Source organism: Sinohyriopsis cumingii, chromosome 4, assembly GCF_028554795.1.
Source record: "Sinohyriopsis cumingii isolate HCF-2022 chromosome 4, ASM2855479v2, whole genome shotgun sequence".
Taxonomy (NCBI): Eukaryota; Metazoa; Mollusca; class Bivalvia; order Unionida; family Unionidae; genus Sinohyriopsis; species Sinohyriopsis cumingii.
In genome coordinates this window covers 72,352,423-72,376,459 of record NC_142964.1, presented here as the reverse complement: position 1 = coordinate 72,376,459, position 24,037 = coordinate 72,352,423, and the positions used below count along the sequence as shown (strand labels likewise).

Genomic DNA, 24,037 nt, shown 5'->3' with positions numbered 1-24,037 from the left:
CACTGTTTCTCGAAAAGAGTCGATCTTTTGTATATAAAAAAATGTCTAATTTGGATCAAACAATAAAACTAGAATGTATCCAATTCAACATAAAAATTAGTGACGTAGTACACAATGTGTGAAGTGGTACACATGTTAAGCAAACGAAAACCACGTGGAATAATGTTTTCGATGATCATCTCAATATACTGTAAATTGTCCTGAAATTAATGTTGTCCTATGAGGAAATAATAAAGTACACCGTTATGAAGAGATATGTATTAACATTTAATCTCAGAACGATTATAAAGTGAGTATTCAACAGTATAATCTGCCTAAACCCCCCCCCCCTTATTTCTCCGTTATGTCGTCAATCACTTTATTGGTTTTGGGCTTATTTTATAGGTCCCTCGATAACTCGTGCCTCACTTATAGTGCGGTCGATGTTTCTGGACCCCGATGTGCATGAGTTATCCAGGGAGTGGTGTGTGTGTATATATATATATATATATATATATATATATATATATATATATATATATATATATAAGACAAATGATTCCTGCAAACAATAATTATATCATGGGTTTCATTATCCATCAATTTAATATGAGCAGTGAAAAAGTGATGTGTAATACTAGAAAGATGTTCTCTGGTACAAAATAATAAGTGACTAGGATCTTATCATTATCAGTTTACTTATTTTAATACTAGTCTTGTATATACCATGTACGTTCTACATGCTGGTACTCATATGACTGTCAAAAATATACCACATATTTTGTAAACAAAACTTGTTACATTATTATTTAAAGAAAGGCCATGTTCCGAACAGGTCTCAACGTTTATTATATCATGCACCAAAAATATACACATTTTTATTTGTGCAAATGGAGTCTAACCCATAGACCTTCTGTAAAAGGCTTTCACTTTATCGTCAATATTTTCAAAATACTTTAGTCTTATCAAAGTTGCTTTTGCCTGCTGAATGTCTCCTTTGTTAAAACTCTCATTCAATTCTGCCACACATTTTTTCAGCTCCACATTATTCTCTTCTTCTATCTTGTCAACCTGCTTTGTATCTGTAGCTTCACTTAATTTTTCATTTATTTCCATTATGCGAAGTAGAAATTCCTGGTCAACATGTACAGTCTCTTCATCAATTTTCTCCCCCGAAATTTCTAGCAGGTATAGACCCCTTGAGAAAGGTTTGAGTAATGTAAAATAGGCCTTGTTGATGAAAGATGACTGCTCAGCTGCCAGCTCAAGTTCCTAAAGAAAACAGAGAATCATATATGAGTGATCATTATACATAACATGTACAACACAGACTGCTTGCAGCAAGAGCCATGTTATTCAGCAAGTTTCATACAGATTCCTATCACTAACTACTGACATGCAGTCCTGTAACTAAAACTTTGTTATGCTATTTATACCGACGGTGAGTGTGTAGTCCTATAACTAAAACTTTGTAATGCTTTTTATACTGACGGTGAGTGTACAGTCCTACAACTAAAACTTTGTACTGCTATTTATACTGACAGTGAGTGTGTAGTCCTATAACTAAAACTTTGTACTGCTATTTATACTGACAGTGAGTGTGTAGTCCTATAACTAAAACTTTGTACTGCTTTTTAACTGACGGTGAGTGTGTAGTCCTATAACTAAAACATTGTACTGCTATTTAACTGACAGTGAGTGTGTAGTCCTATAACTAAAACTTTGTACTGCTATTTATACTGACAGTGAGTGTGTAGTCCTATAACTAAAACTTTGTACTGCTACTTATACTGACAGTGAGTGTGTAGTCCTATAACTAAAACTTTGTAATGCTATTTAACTGACGGTGAGTGTGTAGTCCTATAACTAAAACATTGTACTGCTTTTTAACTGATGGTGTGTAGTCCTATAACTAAAACTTTGTACTGCTATTTATACTGATAGTGAGTGTGTAGTCCTATAGCTAAAACTCTGTAATGTTATTTATACTGACAGTGAGTGTGTATTCCTGTAACTAAGACTTTGTACTCCTATTTATAAAGACAGGGTTTGTGTAGTCCTATAACTAAGACTTTGTACTCCTATTTATAATGACGGGGTTTGTATGGTCCTATATTTAAGACTTTGTACTCCTATTTATAATGACAGGGTTTGTATGGTCCTATATCTAAGACTTTGTACTCCTATTTATAATGACATGGTTTGTATAAACATATATCTAAGACTCTGTACTCCTATTTATAATGACAGGGTTTGCATGGTCCTATATCTAAGACTTTGTACTCCTATTTATAATGACAGGGTTTGTGTAGTCCTGGGTTCCAAGGGTTGTCATCGCCGGGGGCGGATGTGGGAGATAAGCACCCACTTCCCTTGGAAATCTCCCAATGGCTTGCGTCTGATCGAGCCTCTGACAACCAAATCCAGCTCAAGGCCTTCACGAGTGGCAGAACCTGTTTAAATTGACTGGAGAAGGGATGACAGGCAAGTTTCTGGCATCTCAAACCCAGAGGCTTTGGGCAGATGGGGCTCGTTAACCTTGGGTGGTCGCCCATCTAGGAGAAGGTAAACTCCAATTTCAAACCTTCGCTGCTTTGCGACTATACCCTCTCATGGGAATGGCTAAGGGAGTAAACCCCAACAGAAAATTCGGAGACAGAGTCCGTAAGGCAACTTGGCATTGCTTTCAGTGTCATCTTGGCAACTCCTGCGACGCAGCTGATGCCATGACGTATTGGCTTGCCCTTTCCCTTGGATTCATCAGCTGTGTGGAGAGGGGGCATCAGCTGCATGGGCAACAGCTTATTCTCCATATCACCCTGCCCAGGCTTGCGCCCTGGAGAGTACACTCCAGCTTTGCTCCACAGCATCGCCACAACACGGGAAGAAGCAGTTTACCGGTTATAAGTCACCGCTCGATTGGCGTAGAGCCAGACGCCAGGGATTGCTTCTGATGGTGGGAGAGACCAACAGGTTTCACTGGACAGCTAACGCTCACCTCAAGCTGGGCAGCCCCCAGCCAATAAGGTGCCATCCCGCCAGTTTGCCTGCCTTGCTGGGTGCGTAAGGCTTAAGGTACGTGAGTACCTGACAAGCGGACTGCAACTACTGCACCAAGAAATAACAAAAGAAAACCAATAAGGAAACCTCAAATCCTCAAGCTAGGTACCTGGAATGTCCGGACCACGCTGACTGGGCTTTCAGATGATCTCCAGACAATCAGCAATGTTCGAAAGACTTCAGTCATCAACGATGAACTTGCAAGACTCCAGGTCGACATTGCCTCGCTACAGGAGACACGACTACCAGATTCCAGGTCCCTTAGAGAAAAGAACTACACATTCTTCTGGCAAGGAAAGAGCACCAACGAAGCCAGAGAGTTTGGTGTCAGATTTGCTGTCAGGAACACTCTACTGGGATGACAGAACCCTGCCAACAAGGAAATGGAAGACTGCTATCCCTCCGCCTCCACACCAGAAACAAGCCTGTCAACCTGATCAGCGTTTACGCTCCCACATTAAGCGCCTCCACAGATACCAAGGATGAGTTTTACGGTGAGATAAACTCGCTCATCGACAAAATTCCCAAGGAAGAGAACTTGATTTTGCTGGGCGACTTCAATGCTAGGGTGGGTGCCGACTATGACTCTTGGCCCTCCTGTCTTGGCAAGTTTGGCATTGGGAAGATAAATGAGAATGGGCAGCGCCTTCTAGAGATGTGCTCATACCACAACCTCAGCATCACCTATTCAATCTTTCAGACAAAGCCACATTATAAAGTGTCTTGGAGGCATTTCCGGTCTAAACACTGGCACCAACTGAACTTGATCATTACAAGACGGTCAGCCATGAAGGGTGTGCTTCTTACCTGTACCTTCTACAGTGCTGACTGCGACACCGACCACTCGCTGGTGTGCTGCAAAATGAAGCTTCAGCCGAAGAAGATCCACCACTCTAGACAAGAGGGTAAACCACACATTGATGTGAGCAAAATGTCATATCCAGACAAGGCTGAGGAATTCACCTATGCTCTTTCCAAGACGTTTGATTCAGAACCCCCCAACGGCAGTGCCAAAGAAAGATGGGATCACATCAGAGAGACTGTGTACAGCACAGCCACATGGATCTTTGGTAAGAAGCAATCAAAGAACAATGACTGGTTTGAGGCTAACTCCACCATACTCATGCCAGCCACAGAAGAGAGTCGCAGTGCTCACCTGCAATACAAGCGATCCCCCTGCCAGAAGACACTACAGACATACAGGTCTACCAGAAGCAAAGTGCAGAGATTAGCACGGCAGTGTGCCAGTGAATACTGGCTTCAGCTCTGTCAGAGCATCCAGTCAGCAGCAGATAACGGAAACATCAGAGGCATGTATGATGGCATAAAGAAAGCAATGGGTCCCACCAAGAAAGTGACAACACCACTGAAGTCTGCCACAGGCGATACCATCCACAAGGGCAAGCAGATGGAGTGTTGGGTGGAATACTACTCTGAACTGTACTCCTGAGAGAACCACGTGACCAATGGTGCCCTCAAAGCCATTGAAAACCTCCCTCTCAAGGCCAAACTGGACGAGAAACCTACTGTAGCCGAACTAAAGAAGGCCTTAGAGAAATTGTCCTTAGGTAAAGCCCCAGGGAAGGATGGCATACCAGCAGAAGTCATGAAGTGCAGCTGTAGCGTGCTGCTCACACACCTGCATGACCTCCTCTGCCAGTGCTGGGATGAGGGTACATTGCCTCAGGACATGAGAGACGCCAACATCATAACCCTGTACGAGAGCAAGGGTGACAGAAGCGAATGCAACAACTACAGTGGCATATAAATTCTCAGCGTCGTGGGTAAAATTTGCACACATGTCATCCTGAACAGACTGCAGGCGCTTGCTGACAGAGTGTATCCAGAGTCGCAGTGCGGGTTCTGTACAGAGTGGTCCACAAGTGACATGATCTTCTCTGTCAGGCAACTGCAGGAAAAATGCAGAGAACAACACAGACCCCTCTTCTTGGCCTTTATAGACCTCACCAAGGCGTTCGATCTGGTCAGCAGAGACAGACTCTTCACAATCCTGGCGAAAATTGGATGCCTTCCAAAAGCTGCTAAGCATGATCCAGTCCTTCCACGATGACATGAAAGGCACAGTGCAGTACGATGGCTCAACATCCGACCCCTTTTACATCTGCAGTGGAGTGAAACAGGGCTGAGTCCTTGCCCCCACACTCTTCAGCATCTTCAAATATAATCTTGACAAAAATTAGCTATTTAACAGTTGTTTTCACAAAAAAGAAAAGGTCAAAAACTCAAGCCAAATATACGCAACAAGTATTTTAACATGATCAAGATGACAAATAATAATAAAGAAACTAATCAGAATGCTCAATGAAATATGTCACATACATCTGGTGCTCCTATTTTGATGAACGTCATACACTAAAGAATGACTTAATATGTTGATGTGTTGTTTGTAATATGCGCAAAAAATTAAAAGCCCAACCCTTTTCACTGTGCTTCACAAAACAAAAATCCATCAAGTTGGTGTTATGAAATGCATTTTTGCTCCACTTTTCTGATAGGTGATCACTTCCCGACTCACCCTCAAAAATGAATCACACTTGAACACTATTCTGACAATTGAAATATTCATGCCTTGTACTTCATATGCAGATATGCTTTTGACTGGGAAAAAAGGCGTGGGATTATTACTGTGAAGCTGACCTGTTCTTTCATTCATTAATTATGCTTGTTTTAAAAATATGTTTCATTATATTTTGGTACAACAAACATTTTCACATCTCCCATAGAAAAACACTCCATACACATAATAGCTGGTGAGGAAGCTGGGCCGGCTGGTGCAGGACAACACTTTTAGGCCAGAGAGTTTGGGCCCAAACCTGGAGAAGAATGGGGCTGGGCCAAAACAATCATTTCAAGATAAGATTTATCTAACGTCTACATGATTTAAAACAATAATTCAACATAAGCTCAAATGAGCTTTTTTCTGGCATTACAATAGCACTTGATAGTACATAAGGACAGATAAGCAAAAAATGCTGACAAAAACATCACCTGTTGGGAAGGATATTATTTACATACCATACATTTACAGTCTTTACAATTCCAGGATAGAATTAAAGATCTCAAGGGGTTAAAATCTGAATGCCCTCTGAAATGATTTGGTAGCACATTCCATAAAACTGCAGCTACATATTTAAAGAATATTTTGCCAAATGTTGTGGTTTTAATTCTTGGGACATATAAAACATTTGAATATCTAAAATTATATTGTGTTTAAAACATATTAATCATCCAAATATTTGGAAGCACATTTATACAGAATCTAGAAAGACTCTAGAGCTATAAGATGTCTACACACCTTTTGGGCTGGCAAGTTATGGTAGCTCATCTTTTTCAAGTTTAGTAGTATTCATGCCAGTGCAGAAATGCCAGGTTAAGGGAAAGAAATTGAAGTTAGAGGAATAAATGTATGTAAGATTGTTAGTTTGTTAAAGCTAGTTAGCTTCTGACCAATATGTTCAAAATAGACAACTGCCTTGAAGCTTTCCTAATGAGATTTTTTCATGTTAATCAAATTGCAGTCGTTAGGCAATGTTAGTTCCAAACATTTTAACAATTTCTTTACAGTTTATGACATCACTACCTGTGTTTAGTACATTCTTCATAATGAATGCTAACAAAATGCAAGGGTTGGGTCAATCAGAATGTTGGACTCTGCTTCAAGTGCCTTAATCAGGGTCCAAACCCTGTACTAAACATAAGGGAAACATCAATTGGGGTTGGTCACTTTAAACTCAAATTTTACGTCTGCTTATAATACCTCACTTCGCTGGCTGTATTTATCAGGATGAATGTTTCTCTGAAGCTCTTTATATGACTTCGAAAGAGCCTCTGTATCTAGGTTGAAGTCTGGCGTAAATCCTAAGGCCTGAAAGTAGGATATATCTGAAGGAATTGACTGGATGACCCCACAATTGCAGAAGAAAAGTTCAGACACATCATTAGTTTCAGAACCGCACTTCCAACACTTTCTCTCCTTGAGGAGTCCCGAGTGGCACCTTATAAGCTGAATTCGTGCAGTGAATTGACACTTATTAGGCTTGAATCTAGCGTCACTTCCCGAAACCATTCCATTCACATCACATTTAATGTTATAATTTGTTCCTGCAACCGAAAGACGATGTCTGTTTCGTGACAAATATGTAAAAGTCTGAAATCTGTATGTAATTAATCTTGGAGCAAGAGTTAATGTAACAACCTTCATGGGCGCTGCCATCTTGATTTCTTCTTAGACTGTGTGTCAAATCGTGTAAAATATCCTTGGTGTTAATTGTTCTAACGTGACGTAGCTATAATAAAGCTTTTAGTTCATTGTCGTTTAAACGCATTTTGTTTTTGTTTTCTTGTAAACAAAGCTTTTTATTTATTGTCATCACATGCACTTGATGTACACTCACCAATAACACCAAATGTTATTGGTGAATGTACACATTAGTTTACCCCGGAATCAAGTGCCTGTGATTGTCATGTAAAGGTTTGTTTGGGTTGTTTTTTTGGTGCTTGATATTTATGAACGCCGTAACCCAAATATTTGATTTAATAATCAAATTAGGGATAGCAGACGAGACAAAAACGTTATTAAAAACATGTCTACAACATAATCACTCTGCGTCATAGCTGCTAAATAATCGACTCTAGAATCCGGCGATTTACTATCCAATTTAAGATTGTATCCCTGCGCCGGACAACCCTTAGGTCACGTCGGTATGTTAAGATGAACAAAATAGTTCCAAACACTTAGCTTCATATTTGTTGATTGTTATTTAAGCTTATTTCATTTCTTCGTAAACAAAAAGATGTGCTACCGTGTCCTTTTATATAACATAAAATTAACTGTTTTTAGAACATTTGTTTTGTCACGTTTTCAATTTCTGTAGAACACAGTTTTGCACGTTGCTCATCTTCAATTTTGGAGTTAATTATATTTTGCATATAGTTCTCAATCCCATGATGCCTAAAGAGAAGTGATCGGGTTTCAAAGAACACCGGAGCTTAAAGAGGTTTGTAGCATAGTGTGCGAGGTACGTGAAAGAGAACGGCGTTAGCACTTATCAGATTCACGCCGTAAACCAGTGCTGTCCATCCCGCGGCCAGCTGATTTTAAATGGCCCGCCAGAGCTCGAGCAGCTATATAGTTGTTGCTTTTTATTTTTAAGCTGCGGCCCTCGGCTTCAAGAAAAACATTTTTCAGTGGCCTATGGTGTCAAAAAGGTTGGACAGCACTGCCATAAGCTATAGTGCAATCATTCGTTTGTACTGCAAACATTGTGGAATGTACATTAGTCCTAGTTTACAACTGTATATTTTAGCTGTACAAAAGCATATTTAGAAAATGTTCAAATCTCGCGACCTTACCTAATTTCGAAGATTGTGTAAAAAGGCCTTCGTCCATCTCCCCAATCCTTAGTCTTAGACCATGACGCTGATATTTATGTTTTGGGCGTTTGCACTAAAACAAAACCAACATGTGCTATTACATTGTAGGACTACCCAATCCCTATTCCTACATGTAAGACGACGCTGATATTATGTCTAGTCCTACAATCTAAGACATAGCACATGTTTTTGTTTTAGTGCTATGTCTTACTATCCAAATAACGGCCTTGTATAGCGTGTTCCTATGTCGTCGACATCGGACACTCTTCTACTAATTTATGTGTAATTAATATACTTACTGTGCTGTTTTTATCCTGGCGTAATTGTTGCAATGCGACGGTATTCGAGGTATGCCGAAGTAAGTTCAAGTAGGTTTATGTTGGGGATATGTTTCTTGAACCAAACGAAACGTTGCTTGAAGTTCCAATATGCATAATATATTTTTATTCGTTTTGTTAAAGAATAATATTTCAACTTAACCTGATTTCTGCATTCTCGGCTTTCCAGCCAACTGAAATGTAGGCCAACGAAACTTGAAAACAGGTTCATTTCTTTTGTGAGAATTTGAATTTATTAGAGAAAAGGAATCAGAGTAAGTAAAGTCTGACTAAAACATTATAACTTTGTAGAAAAGCGTCATTATTTTACTTGTCAGTTGTGTGAAATATTCCTGAAAATTTGACTTTCTTAACGATGTTAGTCGACATCAAAACACGCTACACAGCGCCGTTAGTTAGGCTGTAAGACCGTGACAACCGCAACATAAATATCAGCGTCGATGTCTTACATGTAGGACTAATACCATGTCTTACATTGTAGGACTACCCAATCCCCACTGAAGGGTTTGGATTTTAAAAGATGCAGTTTTAAAGACGACCACAATCTATGCAAAATATTTTCATTGTAGTGTTTCGTGATGCCATGAGCAACAAAACTGGATTTTTCCAACATAATTTCTAGTGATGAGTTGAAGGTTACGCTGTATATTAGTCCTACATTGTAAACCCTTGACCCTGATATTTTTGTTTTGGACGTCAAGGTCTTACTGTCCAAATCACAGCACTGTGTTTCAATGTCGATAACATTGGAAAGTCAAGTCAGATTTTCATGAATATCTCGCACACTTGGCAGCCTATATCGGCACTTTTCTACCAGTTAAAGCTATGTTTTAGTCAGATTTTTCTTACTCTGGTGTCTTTTTCCTTCAAATTTCCACACAATCAAATGGACCTGTTTTCAGGTTATGTTTGGCCTACATTTCAGTTGGCTGGAATGTGATGGAAGCGGGGAATACCGAAATTGGTTAAAAGACTGATAAGAATCTTGAACAAAACAAAGCTATCTAAACACTTTCTTCAATATTAATATATTTTTTCATTTTGTTAAAGAAATATAATTCAGCTGTACCCAATTTTGGCATTCCCAGCTTCCATTGCTTTCCTGCCATCTGAAATGTAGGCCAATGAAACTTGTAAAGAGGCCCATTTGCTTGTGTGAAAATTTTGAATTTATTAGAAAAAATACATCAGGGTAAGTAAAGTCTGACTAAAGCATTATAACTTTAATTTGTAGAAAAGTGTCATTATGGGCTGCCAAGTATGTGGGATAGTCCTGAAAATTTGACTTTTGTTACTATACCAGTAGACATCAAAACACACTACACAGTGCCGTTATTTAAGCAGTAAGACCTTTATGCCCAGAACATAAATATTAGAGTCGAGAACTTACAACGTAGGATTAATGTACCTTGTAACTTTCAACTCATTACTAAAAATTATGTTGGAAAAATCCAGTTTGAGACAAAATAAAAAAGCTTAACTTCTCTAAGATAAGGAAATTGTACAGTGATAAATCTTTGCTGATTTTATGGTTGTTCACACCTTGAACTAGGTATCGAACATTATCAGTAGTAACCTTCAGCACCACCCCCACCCCCAAGTCACCTTTGTAGTGAACTTTACTTTTAGACTTTGCTTAAAATGTAAAAATCTATTGACTGCAGAGGAAATTTTCACAGTAGAATACCATGCTTTTTGTGTACTTGACAAAAAGTTTGAAAATCCATGCTTGTCCCCCAACCACCAGCCTTAAAAAGGCAGTTGCCCAGCCAATTTCTCTACTGCCCAGTATATTACAGCATCTGACCCAGATATTGAAGTAAACAAAATTTTTCAATAACTTCTGTCATTCATATATATATATATATATATATATATATATATATATATATATATATATATATATTACCCTATTTGCACACAGTACTTTCTGAATTTCACAAACTTTCCTATTCAAGGGTAATGTACTGTACACAGAGTCTAGGTGAGTCTGTGGCATGTTGTGTAAAAAAATGTCTTATAATACAAAATCATTGTATCAAATTAGAAACTCAGTTTTAAGAAACATTGGACAAGTTTCTAACATCGGAATATAAATTTCCCATGATAAAAAATGTGAATCAGTGCCTAATAGTAAGTAATGATTTTCAGATAGTAAGATGGCAACCAGTAATATATACAATTTTGAAATGAAAACAATGGGTTCTTCATGCTGATTCATTTGATCACATGTTTAACTACCTTTGCAGGAAATAACAAAATAGAACCAAGTGACCATGAGCCGAAAACAGACTCCCAGTGAGTTCTTGAAGCAGATCATTGGCAGACCTGTGGTGGTAAAACTCAACTCTGGTGTGGACTATAGAGGTCAGTTACGACAACATTTTATAGAAAATTTCATTATCATCCCACCAGCTTTTATTTCATGTCTAACAGCAGAATCGGTTTACTACACGGTAAGACTGCTATCCAGACCCAAGAGAAAAGACAGGAAAATCAGTCTTCTTGGGGTTAAGAGATTTTCAGTCAGTTGGGAATTTTTATTTTTTGGCAGTATGATAGAAGACGGTACAAGATAACACTTCGGATAATTTACTTTGTAGTAATATCAACGGCTAAATAACTACCGAGGGTAATGAGATGTGCCAGTAGTCAGATTCACTTCAATGTTATAATGAATTAGTCTTGAAAGAGCAATCATCTTGAACAAAAGTCACCAAAATATTGATTGAAAACTATGTAATGAAGCATTGTTAAAGACTAAGTGCATGCATCTTGAATAGCTGACCACTCTGTCTTCATGAGGAATAATAGTCTCTCATTCGTAGAGTGTTGGACTTGTAGACCAAGGATTGCAAGTTCATTACTTACTTACTTGTCAGCTGCCTTTGTTTATGCTTGGGAAAGGCATTTAAATCATATTGCAACCTCACGACATAGCTATAATGTGTTTAAAGTGAAGTTAAAAACCATCTTTAAAAAGCATCTTTATGAGCTTTGTGTTAGTTTGTTTTACAGCAGTTGTCCTGCTAACATTTGGCTTGGCCATCAACCTCCTCCTTGTTAATAACAAGGTTATGAAGTTAGATAATCAACTTTAACTCCGTCATCCATAAGGTCTAATGAGCTTATTTTATGTCCATTTACCCAGTGTCAGTCTGTCAACATTTTGCTTGTTATCTCTCTAGAGGCCATGTTTTGGATCTGATTTTGATGAAACTTGGAATATAGGTTTATGTCATCAATATGGCATAAGTTTTCAAATATGAGTGAGATCTATGCATATTAATAGGTGATCTTGCTTTTGATTGGCTGAGCTATTTACCACTCGGGTCATATTTCTGATCTGATGTCGATTACTTCGAATATATACTGATATCAAGATTGATAATGAGCTTGAACTACTAATGAGGCTATCTTGAATCTAATTGGCTGAGATCACAAATTAAAGCTTGATTTGTAAACTTTTCTTGTAATGATCTTGGATGAGTTGGATTATGGACAATTGTAATTATACCTTTATCTCTGGATAAACTATATTAAAATAGGTAAAATCAACATGATGTAAACTTTAAGTTTGGTTGTGTTGTTACAATACTACCTAAGTTTGAAATGGTAATTTGTTAGGTTGTGTAAGCTAGGTGAGTGATTGAAAAAACAAGAGAGAGAGATAGACTGTAGATGTCAGGAAAGTAGATATTTTAGATTTGATAATGCATTTATTTCAGGTGACAACAGTTAGACCTATGCACTAACTATGATGCAGGATGCAAAGACCATGGAAGTAGTGCAAAACATTCATGTAATGATTTTTTTGGTAACATTATGGCTGTATTACTTGTTGTCAGTAAAGTAATAACTATCCCATCTTTTTAAATTTTCATTGCCTATTACATTAATAGACTTGGAAAAATGTTCACTACTTGTTCTGGTGCAATTTTTTGCAAATTGGTGACAAAATATTGAGGTAGCAATTTTTTCGGCATCAACATTTTAAAAGCCAGGACCATCCCTTCTAGGTGAGTGATATCAGGTCCTCTTGTACCACTTGTTTTGAAAATGCATAATTAGTTTATCTCAGAACAACAAAACCTTGAACATGACACTCAGCATGCTCCACCACTTTCTGCTCGTCACTCATACTTTAGAGGTGCTGTGAGTTTTCGGCCCCAAAACAATGTGTAAGAACCAGGTTTTTATTTATTAGGGAGAATTTTCACAAGAACAATGTTGACTTTTTAAGAACTGTTTGCCTAATGATCCCTATAGTGTTCTTTTTTAATTTTTTTTTACAAATTATTACTAATGTATTGACAGGTGTACTTGCCACTTTGGATGGCTACATGAACATAGCACTGGAACAGACTGAGGAGTATGTGAATGGACAATTGAAGAACAAATATGGAGATGCATTTATTAGAGGAAATAATGGTAAGTGATTTCAATCAAAAATAGAACAAAGATGGGCTTGGAGTTCCCTTCCTGGTATCTAGTTTTAGCTTTTCCCGTCTTAGTTGTATGTTTTTTTGTGTTGAGTTTATTTTTTTGGTAGCTAGTATGCATACTGTGTTTTGCCTGGAATCATGAAAATAAATAAAGTGTGCATCTATATGAGTACTGCAACCACATCACAAAATAGGTCACTGTAATCCACATTTCTCACTTCAATGATTTAGGTAAAATATTGTTTCAACTTTGTTTCTGAAAGTGCTTGAATACTCATAGGTAACAAATGATGTCTTATCAATCATATCAGTGTGTAATGATCATGTCGTTTTAAGTTCCACTGTAAGGATTTACTAAACCTTGCATCCTGATAATATAAAGAACAGAAATAAAAAAAATTGTTGTGAATGAAGCAATAAATCCAGATAATTGGTTTGCACATGCATGTAATCAATATTGTTTTCCTGCATGGTGAAAAATCAAGTTAGACAAATTAACAAACAAAATGAAATAATGATGTCCCCATTTTGAGCAATTCTTAGTTATACCAGTGCCCCCTAGTACTTAAAAATTCACTTCCAGTGTATTTGTATTGGAAGATCTAGCAATATGTCTACCCAGGAAGATTCCAACCAGGTCAAATCTTGTCAAGCAGCCTTGGACCTATGTGTTCCATCCTTGCCTGGAACACCTCCTTCATACATGGCTCTTCTCAGGACATCCTTGCATCAAAAACAATTTAATCCTTCAGTTGTGGAAAGAATTGCATGAGCTGTAAGGCTCTCCACGTTAAAGGCCTATGAAGGGAAGTGGTGCATTTTTAGGGACTGGCGCAATATCAAAACATTGTCCTTTGAGTGATTCTGTCCCACAAGTATGTATTTTTTTCTTTGCTGTTTAAGGCGAAAAAGTTTCTCCGATTACTGCTAAGGGCACCTGTTCAAAGATATTGGACATGTTTTGTCATATAGGCTGGGAGGTCAAAATAGAAAACTGTTTCTACTCCTTTAGGTCTTCCAACTCCAAACAAGGATATTGACTCTACTGCCCCCTGGCAACCCTCAAGTGGGTGCCAGACTCCTTCTGTTCCATAACTTTTTGCATGTAATATATAGATTGCTCTTCCTATGTTCAGATTATGCTTTTCTTCCACTTATATTAGTAATAAATTATGCTTCTACCACTCTTTGCGGTTGGCACATGTGAACTTACAACAAAGTTTAGGTTCACCTTTAATACAATTTCCCTTAGATAGGGTATCAGGATAACCAATAGTTATGATTGACAGGTACCTGGTAGAAATTTTGTCAAATTTTTACATCTCTATTAACAGCCTCGTTCCCTTGGTAGCTGGTCAACATGTTAGCTGTTTTCAGCTGACCACAATCTAGGCTGTGTACATGTGGCATGTAAACAACTATGAAGCCACATTCTACTGGCAACAATGAATATCTCATTGAATTATTTAGTGACCTGTTTGTTGACAGTATAATAGACTGAACAAGGACTACCATTTTCTTTTCTCTTTTGACATACAAATTATTTGTTCTTTCTAGTGTGATGTGAATGGTATTTAAATTTTCTAACATGTGATCCATACTAGAATTTATAGATTTTTCATATACATATACAGTACTTTATACATTATGGGTTCTTCTACACAATTGTAAGTTGTCAAAAACACGTGTATTTCAGATTAGTTTTGTCTTCAGTTAATCAAAATATCAATTGTTTCTTTTCTCTCAGTGTAAATCATACTCTTGGATGTCAGGCCACCTCTTACAAATTTCACTTGTATGCATAATTTGATTTGTGTAGCCCTTCCCCACTTATCTATATGCCTACTTAAGTTGACAATATTATCTTGTAAAAGGGATATTAAGGTAAACGGGTAGTACTGTCTTTTGAAAATGGTAACATTGTTTTAAACTTGGTAACAAAATATTGAGGCTGGCAATTATTTGGCGACAACTTTATTAATGCCAGCGCCATCCCTGTATTTCTATGAGCCTTGCCTGTTAATGCAATGTCTCAATTAAAGATGTACAGTAAAACCTGTCATGAGCGACCTCTGCTATGAGCGACCACCTGTCATGTCCGACCACAATCGTAATGCACGGATCGATTTTACTATATAAACGCTCTGTTATGAACGACCACCTGCTGAACGCGACCAGCGACCGCCATTTCTTGGCAAAATATGCATTTTGACACTGCTATGAACGACCGCATCGCCAAAAAATCAAAACAGATTGACACCACTGACCTTAACTTAATCCTTTGTAAACATTAGAGCTCGGGATAAATGTAGTATGCAAACAAAGTGCACATTAAATAACACTATAGTTGAACAACCATATATCGGGATAAACACCTCTAACCATCATTTAATCCTTTGTAACAAAGACGGCATAAATAGCAAAGATTGCTCTAATAAAGTATTTAAAAATAATTTGTCTTGCTACAGTACCAGTTTTGTGAAATTTACAACTCCAGCGTACAGTGTCATTTGTAAACTGCAGTAAACCAGACTAAAGTACATGTCACTAACCGCCATTGTAGTGCCGAAGTCATGTGAATAGCCAGTAAGAGTAACATCAAAGGGAGTAATGATGGATATACGCAGTCAATTTAGAGGTTTGTATTTTTTCTTTATCTGTATGAAAACTCACAAAACGCCGGTAGTCCTTATGTCCAAGTGAGAAATCGTTTGAAAGGGCTTCAGTGTTGGTTTGAGTACGTCGTTTGCTTTCCAGTTAATCCATAATGCCTGGAGGGTGAATGAGCTCATTGTCTTTAATACTAGTAAGTGAGAATCATTTCCGGATTTTTTAAAAATTATTTTTTATTTCTTTTGTTAGTGTTTCACCAAGCCACAGTCTGTTTACGTGGGTGCAGATGGTCGGAACATTTGTTTATCGAGCTATAACGCTGTTGATTTAAATAAATGTACAGTATTGTTTCCTGATGAGTTAATTATGTCTTTTGGTTTCATTCATTGGTACATAATATATATTTATTCCAGAATTCCCCAAAACCTGATCAAAACATATAGTCTTTATAACGTCAACACTAATAACAACGGCAGAATCTCCGCTGAAAAAAAGAAAAATTTTAACACTGGAAGAAAGGATTAATGTCATTGAAAGAAATGAAAAAGGTGAGACCACTCGCAAAATAGCAGTCAGCTTAAGCGTCGGTAAAACGCAAGTTCAAAATGTAATCAAAGACAGGAAGTCCATTGGAAACGAATGGCAGAAAGGTGCACAAGCACAGAGGAAATATGCCACGGCACGACGGACAGTTTACGGAGATCCGAACGAGCGAGTATGGGAGTGGTTTTGTGTTGCAAGGAGTAAAAACATACCAGTAAGTGGAAAGTTGATTCAGGAAAAGGCAATAATTGAGATACATCTTCAGACCAAATAGCTGAGTAAAACATGTCAACAAAGAAGTATAATGGATTTCTTTAAAAAAAAAACAGTGAATAAGTGTATAAAATAAGATATATACATCATATCTAACTGTTCATTTTTTGTACATATTAATGTGATGTTGAAATATAAATTTTATTCTCGTTGTTTGATAGATGTATATCTTTATTATATAAAGATATTTTGAGAGGAATGCATGCATTATTTAAAAAGATTCATGAATAAAGGATATGATACATGTACAGTGAGTATGGGTATTATTTATTTTTTAACAGTGCTAACTATTGACCCTGAAAACCAGTCCATTTTCACACACCTCTTATGAGAGACCACCTGTCTTGAGAGACCGCTTTTGGTTGGCAGAAGGGGCGGTCTCTCATAACAGGTTTTACTGTAATGTAATCAGTTGGTTAACATGCCCAGTCCACTTTTAATTGACACAACCTTTTCTCACAAAAAAACAGAGTTGACTCTAGTTGGTCCTGTGGCTGCTATCTAAACAGTAGCTAGACCACACCACTCTCGAGACAACCACATCCTCAAGTAGGACCTGTAAACTTTCACAGTATTTGTGCAAGAAAAAACATTTTTTGTAGTTATATATCAAGTACAGTAGTCCACAGGGTAGTTCCTTGCATATGTATATACACATGTTCAGTTGCATTTAGTATCATTAGAAAGTTTTACCCTTAAAGTAAGGTACTTATGACCCTACTGGGTGCATTTAGGTTGAAGCTGGATGCTCAGCATTTCATCATCCTTTTATCTATCCTCCTAATATTAATATGATTGTGTACAGTGGTCCCCTCATACACGGACACCCCTTCTGCACCAGGAAAGTGGCCTTATAAGACAGATGGCCTTTCCAGAGGGGGGCTATATTTGTGAGATGTGTATGTATAGTAGGAAAGCTACATACAACTTAAAGCAGATATTATCTTCATTTAAAAGAAGCATTAATTATTAAAATGATCTTGTCTTAAAAACATTTATTTCAATGCAATATAATTAATAGTTCGTATTCTTGGGCATGAAATGTGAATGAGGTATCGTTGGCATGAGCATTAGAAAACCATTCAGAAACGTTATTTGAGTCTTGGTACATACACTGTTTCATATTTAAAATAATTCTCTTTCCATTTACTCCATTTTCCCACTGCTACAGAATGTTCTCCTTATTTTTTATGCTCTTGTTTATTTGAGTCCTCCCAACATACATTTTTTGGTATGTGAACTCGCCCCATTGTCATCAAGTTGAATAACTTTTATTTTTCTAAAGTGTTATTTCTTCGTTTACGTGATGACATGTTAAATTTTTGTAATGATTTATTCATATGTGGCTAATCATACAATACTGCAATTAAATTTTGCCAACAAAACATTTGTAAAGGAAATGCCTTATTATAGAGGAAGTGATACATGGACTGTCACGATTTTTCGGTCTTTGTCTGGTACCCTGTTTTGTTTAATATTGTTCCTGTGTGTGTGTTAATCCACAAAATTTATTTTTAGCCTATCTGACCCACAGGGGCTCATATTGTTGCTTACAATTGACCTGTCATACATGTACTATATAATATCTACAAGAGAGGATACTTCTCTCCATCTCGCGCTACCAATTTAAGAATAAATGCTGTTATTGCAAGCTACATTTCACATAGCGTAATAAATTTGGTACAGATGTTTAGCTCAGGCATTTGACTTTGTATGCATATCCAAAGTTTGGCTTACTATCATACCTTTAAGGAATGCCAGACCATTTTCCCATGATACTGCTCTACATGGCCATGATTGCACCCGCCTTATATGCAAGAACAATGCACTGAATGGAATACTATCTTCTCATTGGCCAAATGAAAATAATTTATAAATAAATGCAGTACGTCATTTTCTTTTAACCAATGAGAGGACAGGATTCCATTCAGCAGGATAGTTATTATTTAGTACATGTATGACAGGTCAATTGTAAGCAACGACACGAGTGCCTTTCATCTGACCATGTCATGTTCTTCACAATTAAAAACATCTGGTCATAATCGTCAGTTTAAAACAAAATCCGCTATATGAAGCCCAGTGCTCTTTCAAAACACTGCTAACCCCATTGCCTGCAAACATCGGCATTTGTGATATAATAATAACCTTAATTGTGCATGTACTTTAGCCAACACTTAGTTCAGTAACGAAAACCTGGTGTCCGCAAACATACTTCAGGAAAGATAATTGGATTACTTACCTCACTGTAATTAAATATATATTCTGGACAAATTAATAATAAAATGTGGCCGCTTATAAGGGGTACATTTTACATTTGTGCACTAATATGGTGGCCGCTGGTTGCATTAGCAGGGTAGCCTTTCTTGAGGGGTACTTTTGAACACAAACTTATCGGTGCCAAGAGATTCTGGCTGTAACGAGTGGGTGGCTGCTGGTCAAGGGTGGGGGGGTCCATTCATGAGGGGGAACCCTGTAATGTATTTGATGGGGAAAGGAAATTTTAAAGTAAATTATGTTTCTCTGAAAATTCTTTCCCAATCACATTATTATAAATGTCTTCCCACATGTGAGTATCCTGTCTTACGCATTACTTAAGTTAAAACTGGCAATATCAGATATATGGATTCACCTGGCAGGATGCAGGGGTCATCTGTAAGAATTACTTCCCTTTTGTAAACAAAGTAAAGAAAGCGAGATTTTTCAAATGTATGGAAGGGCTGGATTCTGGAGGTAGCAGAAGTAATTTCTAAAATTAATGTGATTGGGTATGTATTTTTGGAGGAGTAATTTACTATTTTAAAAAACATGTAGTAAGAATGAAGATCACAGTCTTTCCACCCTCAAAAATTAAATGGTTGATATCTTGTCATTCTCATGCAGTAGGCCCTATTGCATTAGAATCCATTTAGCTCAGATATGTGTGTATTCAGCCTTGTGAACATGTGCTTTTGTTCAGTGTGTACTGCAAATACATGAGGTCTAATCATGTGGTTCGCATTTCATTGTAAATCCAGTATTGTCTGTTATTTTCTTTATTTTAAATAACAGTGGTTGTGATTTGGAATTACCTGATTCATATCTCAGAGGATTATTTTTCCTTTGTTACAGAAGGATAAATATGTAAGGGAAGTGAAATGTGTCCCTCTTGTTAGTTTGAGATTTCTTCTTGAATAATGTAAAAGTATAAAAATTCCTAGAAGCGTCGGTGATCTACGGTCCACTGATCATGATTCAAATTTCTAGGACAAAAGTATATTATACAGAAGCTGATCAACCTTTTCTAAAAACATGTATTGAATATAAAAGACTCTTGAAATGATTTTTTTATTGTCTACTATATAATCAACATGGAGATGAACCATTCTTCAAATGGTATCCATTTGTAATTCACTGATGTTTCAGTCTTTCATGAATTAGCAGTTAATATGTCAGTTGGTACCGTTGATCAGCCCCCTTTGTGGTGGAGAAGCACAAGATGCGCCTGTCGAGTTGCTAAGTCAGGGTGGTGATTTGTATGCATTTACCCCTCTGCCACAGAGGTTCATCTTAGAGCAACAGAGGGGATCGACTACCCCAACATGACACATGGAGAAAATTCATGCAAGCTGTAATATATATATATGTGTGTGTGTGTGCGTGTATGTATGTATGTATGTGTATGTATATGTATGTATGTATATATATATATATATATATATATATATATATATATATATATATATATATATATATATATATATATATATATATGTATGTATATTTGTGTGTGTGTGTATGTGTGTGTGTGTATATATATATATATATATATATATATATATATATATATATATATATATATATGGCAGTTCATCCAGATCTCAGCCTGCTTACTAAAGAGAGGAACTACAGTATCTCATGCTTGTGGAATAACACCTATATTCATTCTGGTATTTGTATATTTCAGTATTATATATCAGCACACAGAAGAGGAGAATATGATACAGTTAAAAATAAACCTTGTTGGAGAAGACCAAGCATAATATCAGTAAGTCTGTATGCAGTCTGAAAGTCAGTTCCTACCGTATGAAGCATGAGTGACCAAAATGATTTACCACTTGGGAAATGAGGATTTACAGGACAAATACAACATCTATGAGAATGAGTTGCTTTTATGTGCTATTTCTACGTTTTCCACATATAAATATCGAGTTGAAACATGTTTATATATATAATTTAGATATCAGAGGGAGAATTTTCCATTTGGACTATGTATTGTGTAAAACATTTGTACAAAGTTTTTAACATTTTCCCATACCAGCTTTCATGTAAACGATACTTTTCAGCAACAGAAGATAGGCTATTGTGAATACATACAACCATTAACCCTTTTTGTGACTGAAGGGACAGATGTACATCAATATAATATGCTTTAGGTTTGTAAAATATAATTTGCATATTATTCTTTCAGTAAAATTATGCATATATAAAATGACAACACAATGTTTATAGTGATTCATCAATTTAATAAGTGAATAAAAAATTGTTCAAAATTTTTTTGTTGTTCTTTGCTGAATTAATGAAATTGATGATTTACAGTATATATGCCAAAACCATTCTTGTGATCAAATTCTTTATTGTTATTGTTTGCAGTCCATCTGTATGAACATGCATTGAGCCTCTTTGACACAGAAATTTATATTTAACTGTTTGAAATGAAAACACAGGGGCTCGACATTATGAAATAATCAAAGCAAATTGTTTATATACTTTATGTAAAAAAATTCATCCTAGGGTAATATTATTAAATGGATAAATTGATGAAGAGATCAGCTTGTTACCAGGTTTGTTTAACTCTCTTGAATGATAAAAGCAGACAATTCGCAAATTAATTACTGTCATTAATTGTATTATATTGACTGTCCAATTTTCCAGACAATATTCTCAAGTCCATTAAAATTTTCAATAGTGTTTACAATTACTGGATACAATTATATTTTTCCAGCTTACAGACCAAATCCAAGTGGGAACCTAAACTAAGGAATGTTTTACCCCTATTCAATAACAGGTGATAGAATAGATGACTGTCAGACCATGCAACCATTTTAGCTACACTAATTATAGTAGGGCCTTACCGAGTAGGTAATTTTCACCGAGTACCGAATCAGAGTATTTGGATGTACTATTTGCCAGATCCAGGCACGAACCGAGTAGTAGGTGCAACTCCGGAGAGTATCGTTTCTTTCATTATCGTATGCGAAGCTTAAACTTTTCGTGTACCATATATATCGTCTATAAGACGAAAAATTTTAGTCTGAAACCATGGGGAAAGTCTGGGGGTTGCCTTATATACGAGGCAAATCCATTTAGAATTTTAGAAATCCATCAAGACCGACCTACAGTAAAGTTCGATCAACAACATGACTCATTATAAACGTAAGTAACACATTGCACAACAATGGCGTCATTTTCTCTATAAAGTAATCGAGGTTACCTTGCTTTGAGTGTTTCCTCTTTAAATCTTCTTCATCACCTCTCTTTCTTTTGTGGCTCTCTGTGGATCTGGTGTATTCGTCATACTCAGTGATGGAAGGATCGAAGGTGATTTATTAGAGCTGAAGTTCCATACGAACGAGCATTTTTGCCGCCTCGTGTTAGCCTTTCATTGCAGACATCACAATTTGCTTAGATTTGTCCACAGCATTTATAGTGAAAAAGTTCCAAATCTTGCTACTTAATTTCGGAGTAGACATTTTTCGATGAGTATTTTAATATATATATATATATTTATTATTTATAAATTTTATTTTGAATACGTAATAATTAAATTTTGTTAAGATTTTTTTACAAATAGCGTCTCTACACTCAAATATTTACCGGAGGCAGAAAAGTTACGCCACCTGGGGAATGCTAGTGAAAATACTAAAGGAAATTGAGTTAAATAAATTATCATCAATCATGATTCATTAAGTCCAATGGAATGTTAACTGTTTGTGTAATTAAAATTTATTTTTAACTAAATTATTATGTATTAAAAACTTTTTTTAAAGTTCGATATTTATTGAATTATTTTACTTGTAACCATTTGTGCGCGTATTATTTGCCGAGGCGAATAGTACCGAAAAACGGGATATTCATCTGAAGCGATTTCCAGTTAGGCCCTAAATTATAGCTCAGGTTCCTTGAGCCCTCCCTGATTTTTTTTTTTCATTTCACTTGTAATGCAGGCCACAGACTGGCAGGGAACGAGATCTGAAGCTTTTTATTTCTCCAAGGGACCAATGTATTCATGCCACTTTGTTGCCTTATCTAAACAATTTTACTTTCAGTACATAACTATATTATCTATACTTCTTTTCCTATAAAATTGGAATCAGATTGTCCATCTGGTCTGTTTAGAATCACCATTGTTTTTATTCCACAAGCACATATACCAGAAAGGTGATATCACTCTTGCCAAATATGATGACTCGGCTTTACTTTTTTCCCCTATTTAGCAGCCATAAAATTTTCAGGACTTAAGCCTGTTAGTTCTGTTTACTATCATCATCATTTCTGCTGTGCAGATGCATGTACAAAAAGGGATATATCACTCTCACTGAAAAATATTATTCAGTTGGAGAAGCACATTTAACACAATTATACCTTAGTGCATACTTATCTCCATTGTCAGAGTATCTTTATTAACAAGAAAAAAAACCCAACAAATGAATGAACTGTAAGTATTCTTAATTTGTAAATGTTTGGTGACCTTTAAATTAGCCAATGGAATGCAGCTTTTAAAAAATCCTGAAATGAACCAAATCATTTAGTACATATTCCTGCTCTTCATTCACACTGCTCAGTCTCCAAGCACAAAGATATGACTTTATCAGATTGGCTGATAAAATTAGTGCTTATGATAATAACATAGGTTACCAGAGCATGACCCCTAAGTTGTCACTGTCAGATCATGTAAAACATTGGAGATCTGCTTTTAATCAGATTGTGATGCAGCCTAGTTTGCCTGGCCCACTTCTGGCATTCATGTGCCAGGCACTTTAGTATACAATTGAGATACTAATTTTTTTCTTCAGATAGGATGTCCAGGAAAGATAATTTTCATCTGCACACATATCTGGACATTAAGATAAATAATTTTTAATGTTGCTAAAAATGAGACAAATGATGGTTAAAGAGTATTTTGCTCACATTGTGGGGGCGTAATAATCAAATCTGTATACCACAAATTCATTGCTATAGTCGTACATATCATTTTGATTCACTTTTGTGTGAAATGTCTCGGTAAATGATTCTTTAGCTGCACATGTAGAAATAAGAGGCCTATATCTCTCACCTGACTTTTATAGCCTAACAGTTGACAATTCCACTGAACAAACTATATGGAACTCACAGATGGGTGAGTCTCACACAAGC

At 36.6% G+C, this 24,037-nt stretch overlaps 2 protein-coding genes across 5 annotated transcripts; one reads left to right on the top strand and one right to left on the bottom strand.

The window, feature by feature from the left end:
- Nucleotides 1-660: 660 nt before the first annotated feature.
- On the bottom strand, nt 661-7,499 carry LOC149801438 (iron-sulfur cluster co-chaperone protein HscB-like). The gene is made up of 2 exons (XM_089955565.1): nt 6,818-7,499; nt 661-1,251 (listed from the first exon to the last, which is right to left on the bottom strand). The coding sequence occupies exons 1-2, from the start codon at nt 7,271-7,273 to the stop codon at nt 877-879; spliced, it is 831 nt and encodes a 276-aa protein (XP_089811691.1). The 5' UTR covers nt 7,274-7,499; the 3' UTR covers nt 661-876.
- Nucleotides 7,500-7,931: 432 nt separating this feature from the next.
- On the top strand, nt 7,932-21,174 carry LOC149801437 (U6 snRNA-associated Sm-like protein LSm6). Of its 4 annotated transcripts, none has more exons than XM_089955567.1 (4): nt 7,932-8,057; nt 11,021-11,138; nt 13,089-13,202; nt 20,589-21,174. In XM_089955567.1, exons 2-4 carry the CDS (start codon nt 11,048-11,050, stop codon nt 20,621-20,623), a joined length of 240 nt encoding a protein of 79 aa, XP_089811693.1. In that variant the 5' UTR covers nt 7,932-8,057; nt 11,021-11,047; the 3' UTR covers nt 20,624-21,174. The 4 variants fall into 4 exon arrangements, with proteins under 4 accessions (XP_089811693.1, XP_089811694.1, XP_089811695.1 ...); XM_089955568.1 differs by having other exon boundaries at nt 8,002-8,078; XM_089955569.1 differs by lacking the exon at nt 7,932-8,057 and adding an exon at nt 8,101-8,268.
- Nucleotides 21,175-24,037: the final 2,863 nt, after the last annotated feature.

Excerpts from the sequence above, each read along its gene's own strand:
- LOC149801438 (XM_089955565.1), bottom strand. The coding sequence starts at position 7,273 with ATGGCAGCGCCCATGAAGGTTGTTACATTAACTCTTGCTCCAAGATTA. Across the intron at positions 1,252-6,817 it reads AATACAGCCAGCGAAGTGAG|GAACTTGAGCTGGCAGCTGA; the intron begins GTATTATAAGCA and ends TGTTTTCTTTAG.
- LOC149801437 (XM_089955567.1), top strand. The coding sequence starts at position 11,048 with ATGAGCCGAAAACAGACTCCCAGTGAGTTCTTGAAGCAGATCATTGGC. Across the intron at positions 11,139-13,088 it reads CTCTGGTGTGGACTATAGAG|GTGTACTTGCCACTTTGGAT; the intron begins GTCAGTTACGAC and ends ATGTATTGACAG. Across the intron at positions 13,203-20,588 it reads ATTTATTAGAGGAAATAATG|TATTATATATCAGCACACAG; the intron begins GTAAGTGATTTC and ends TGTATATTTCAG.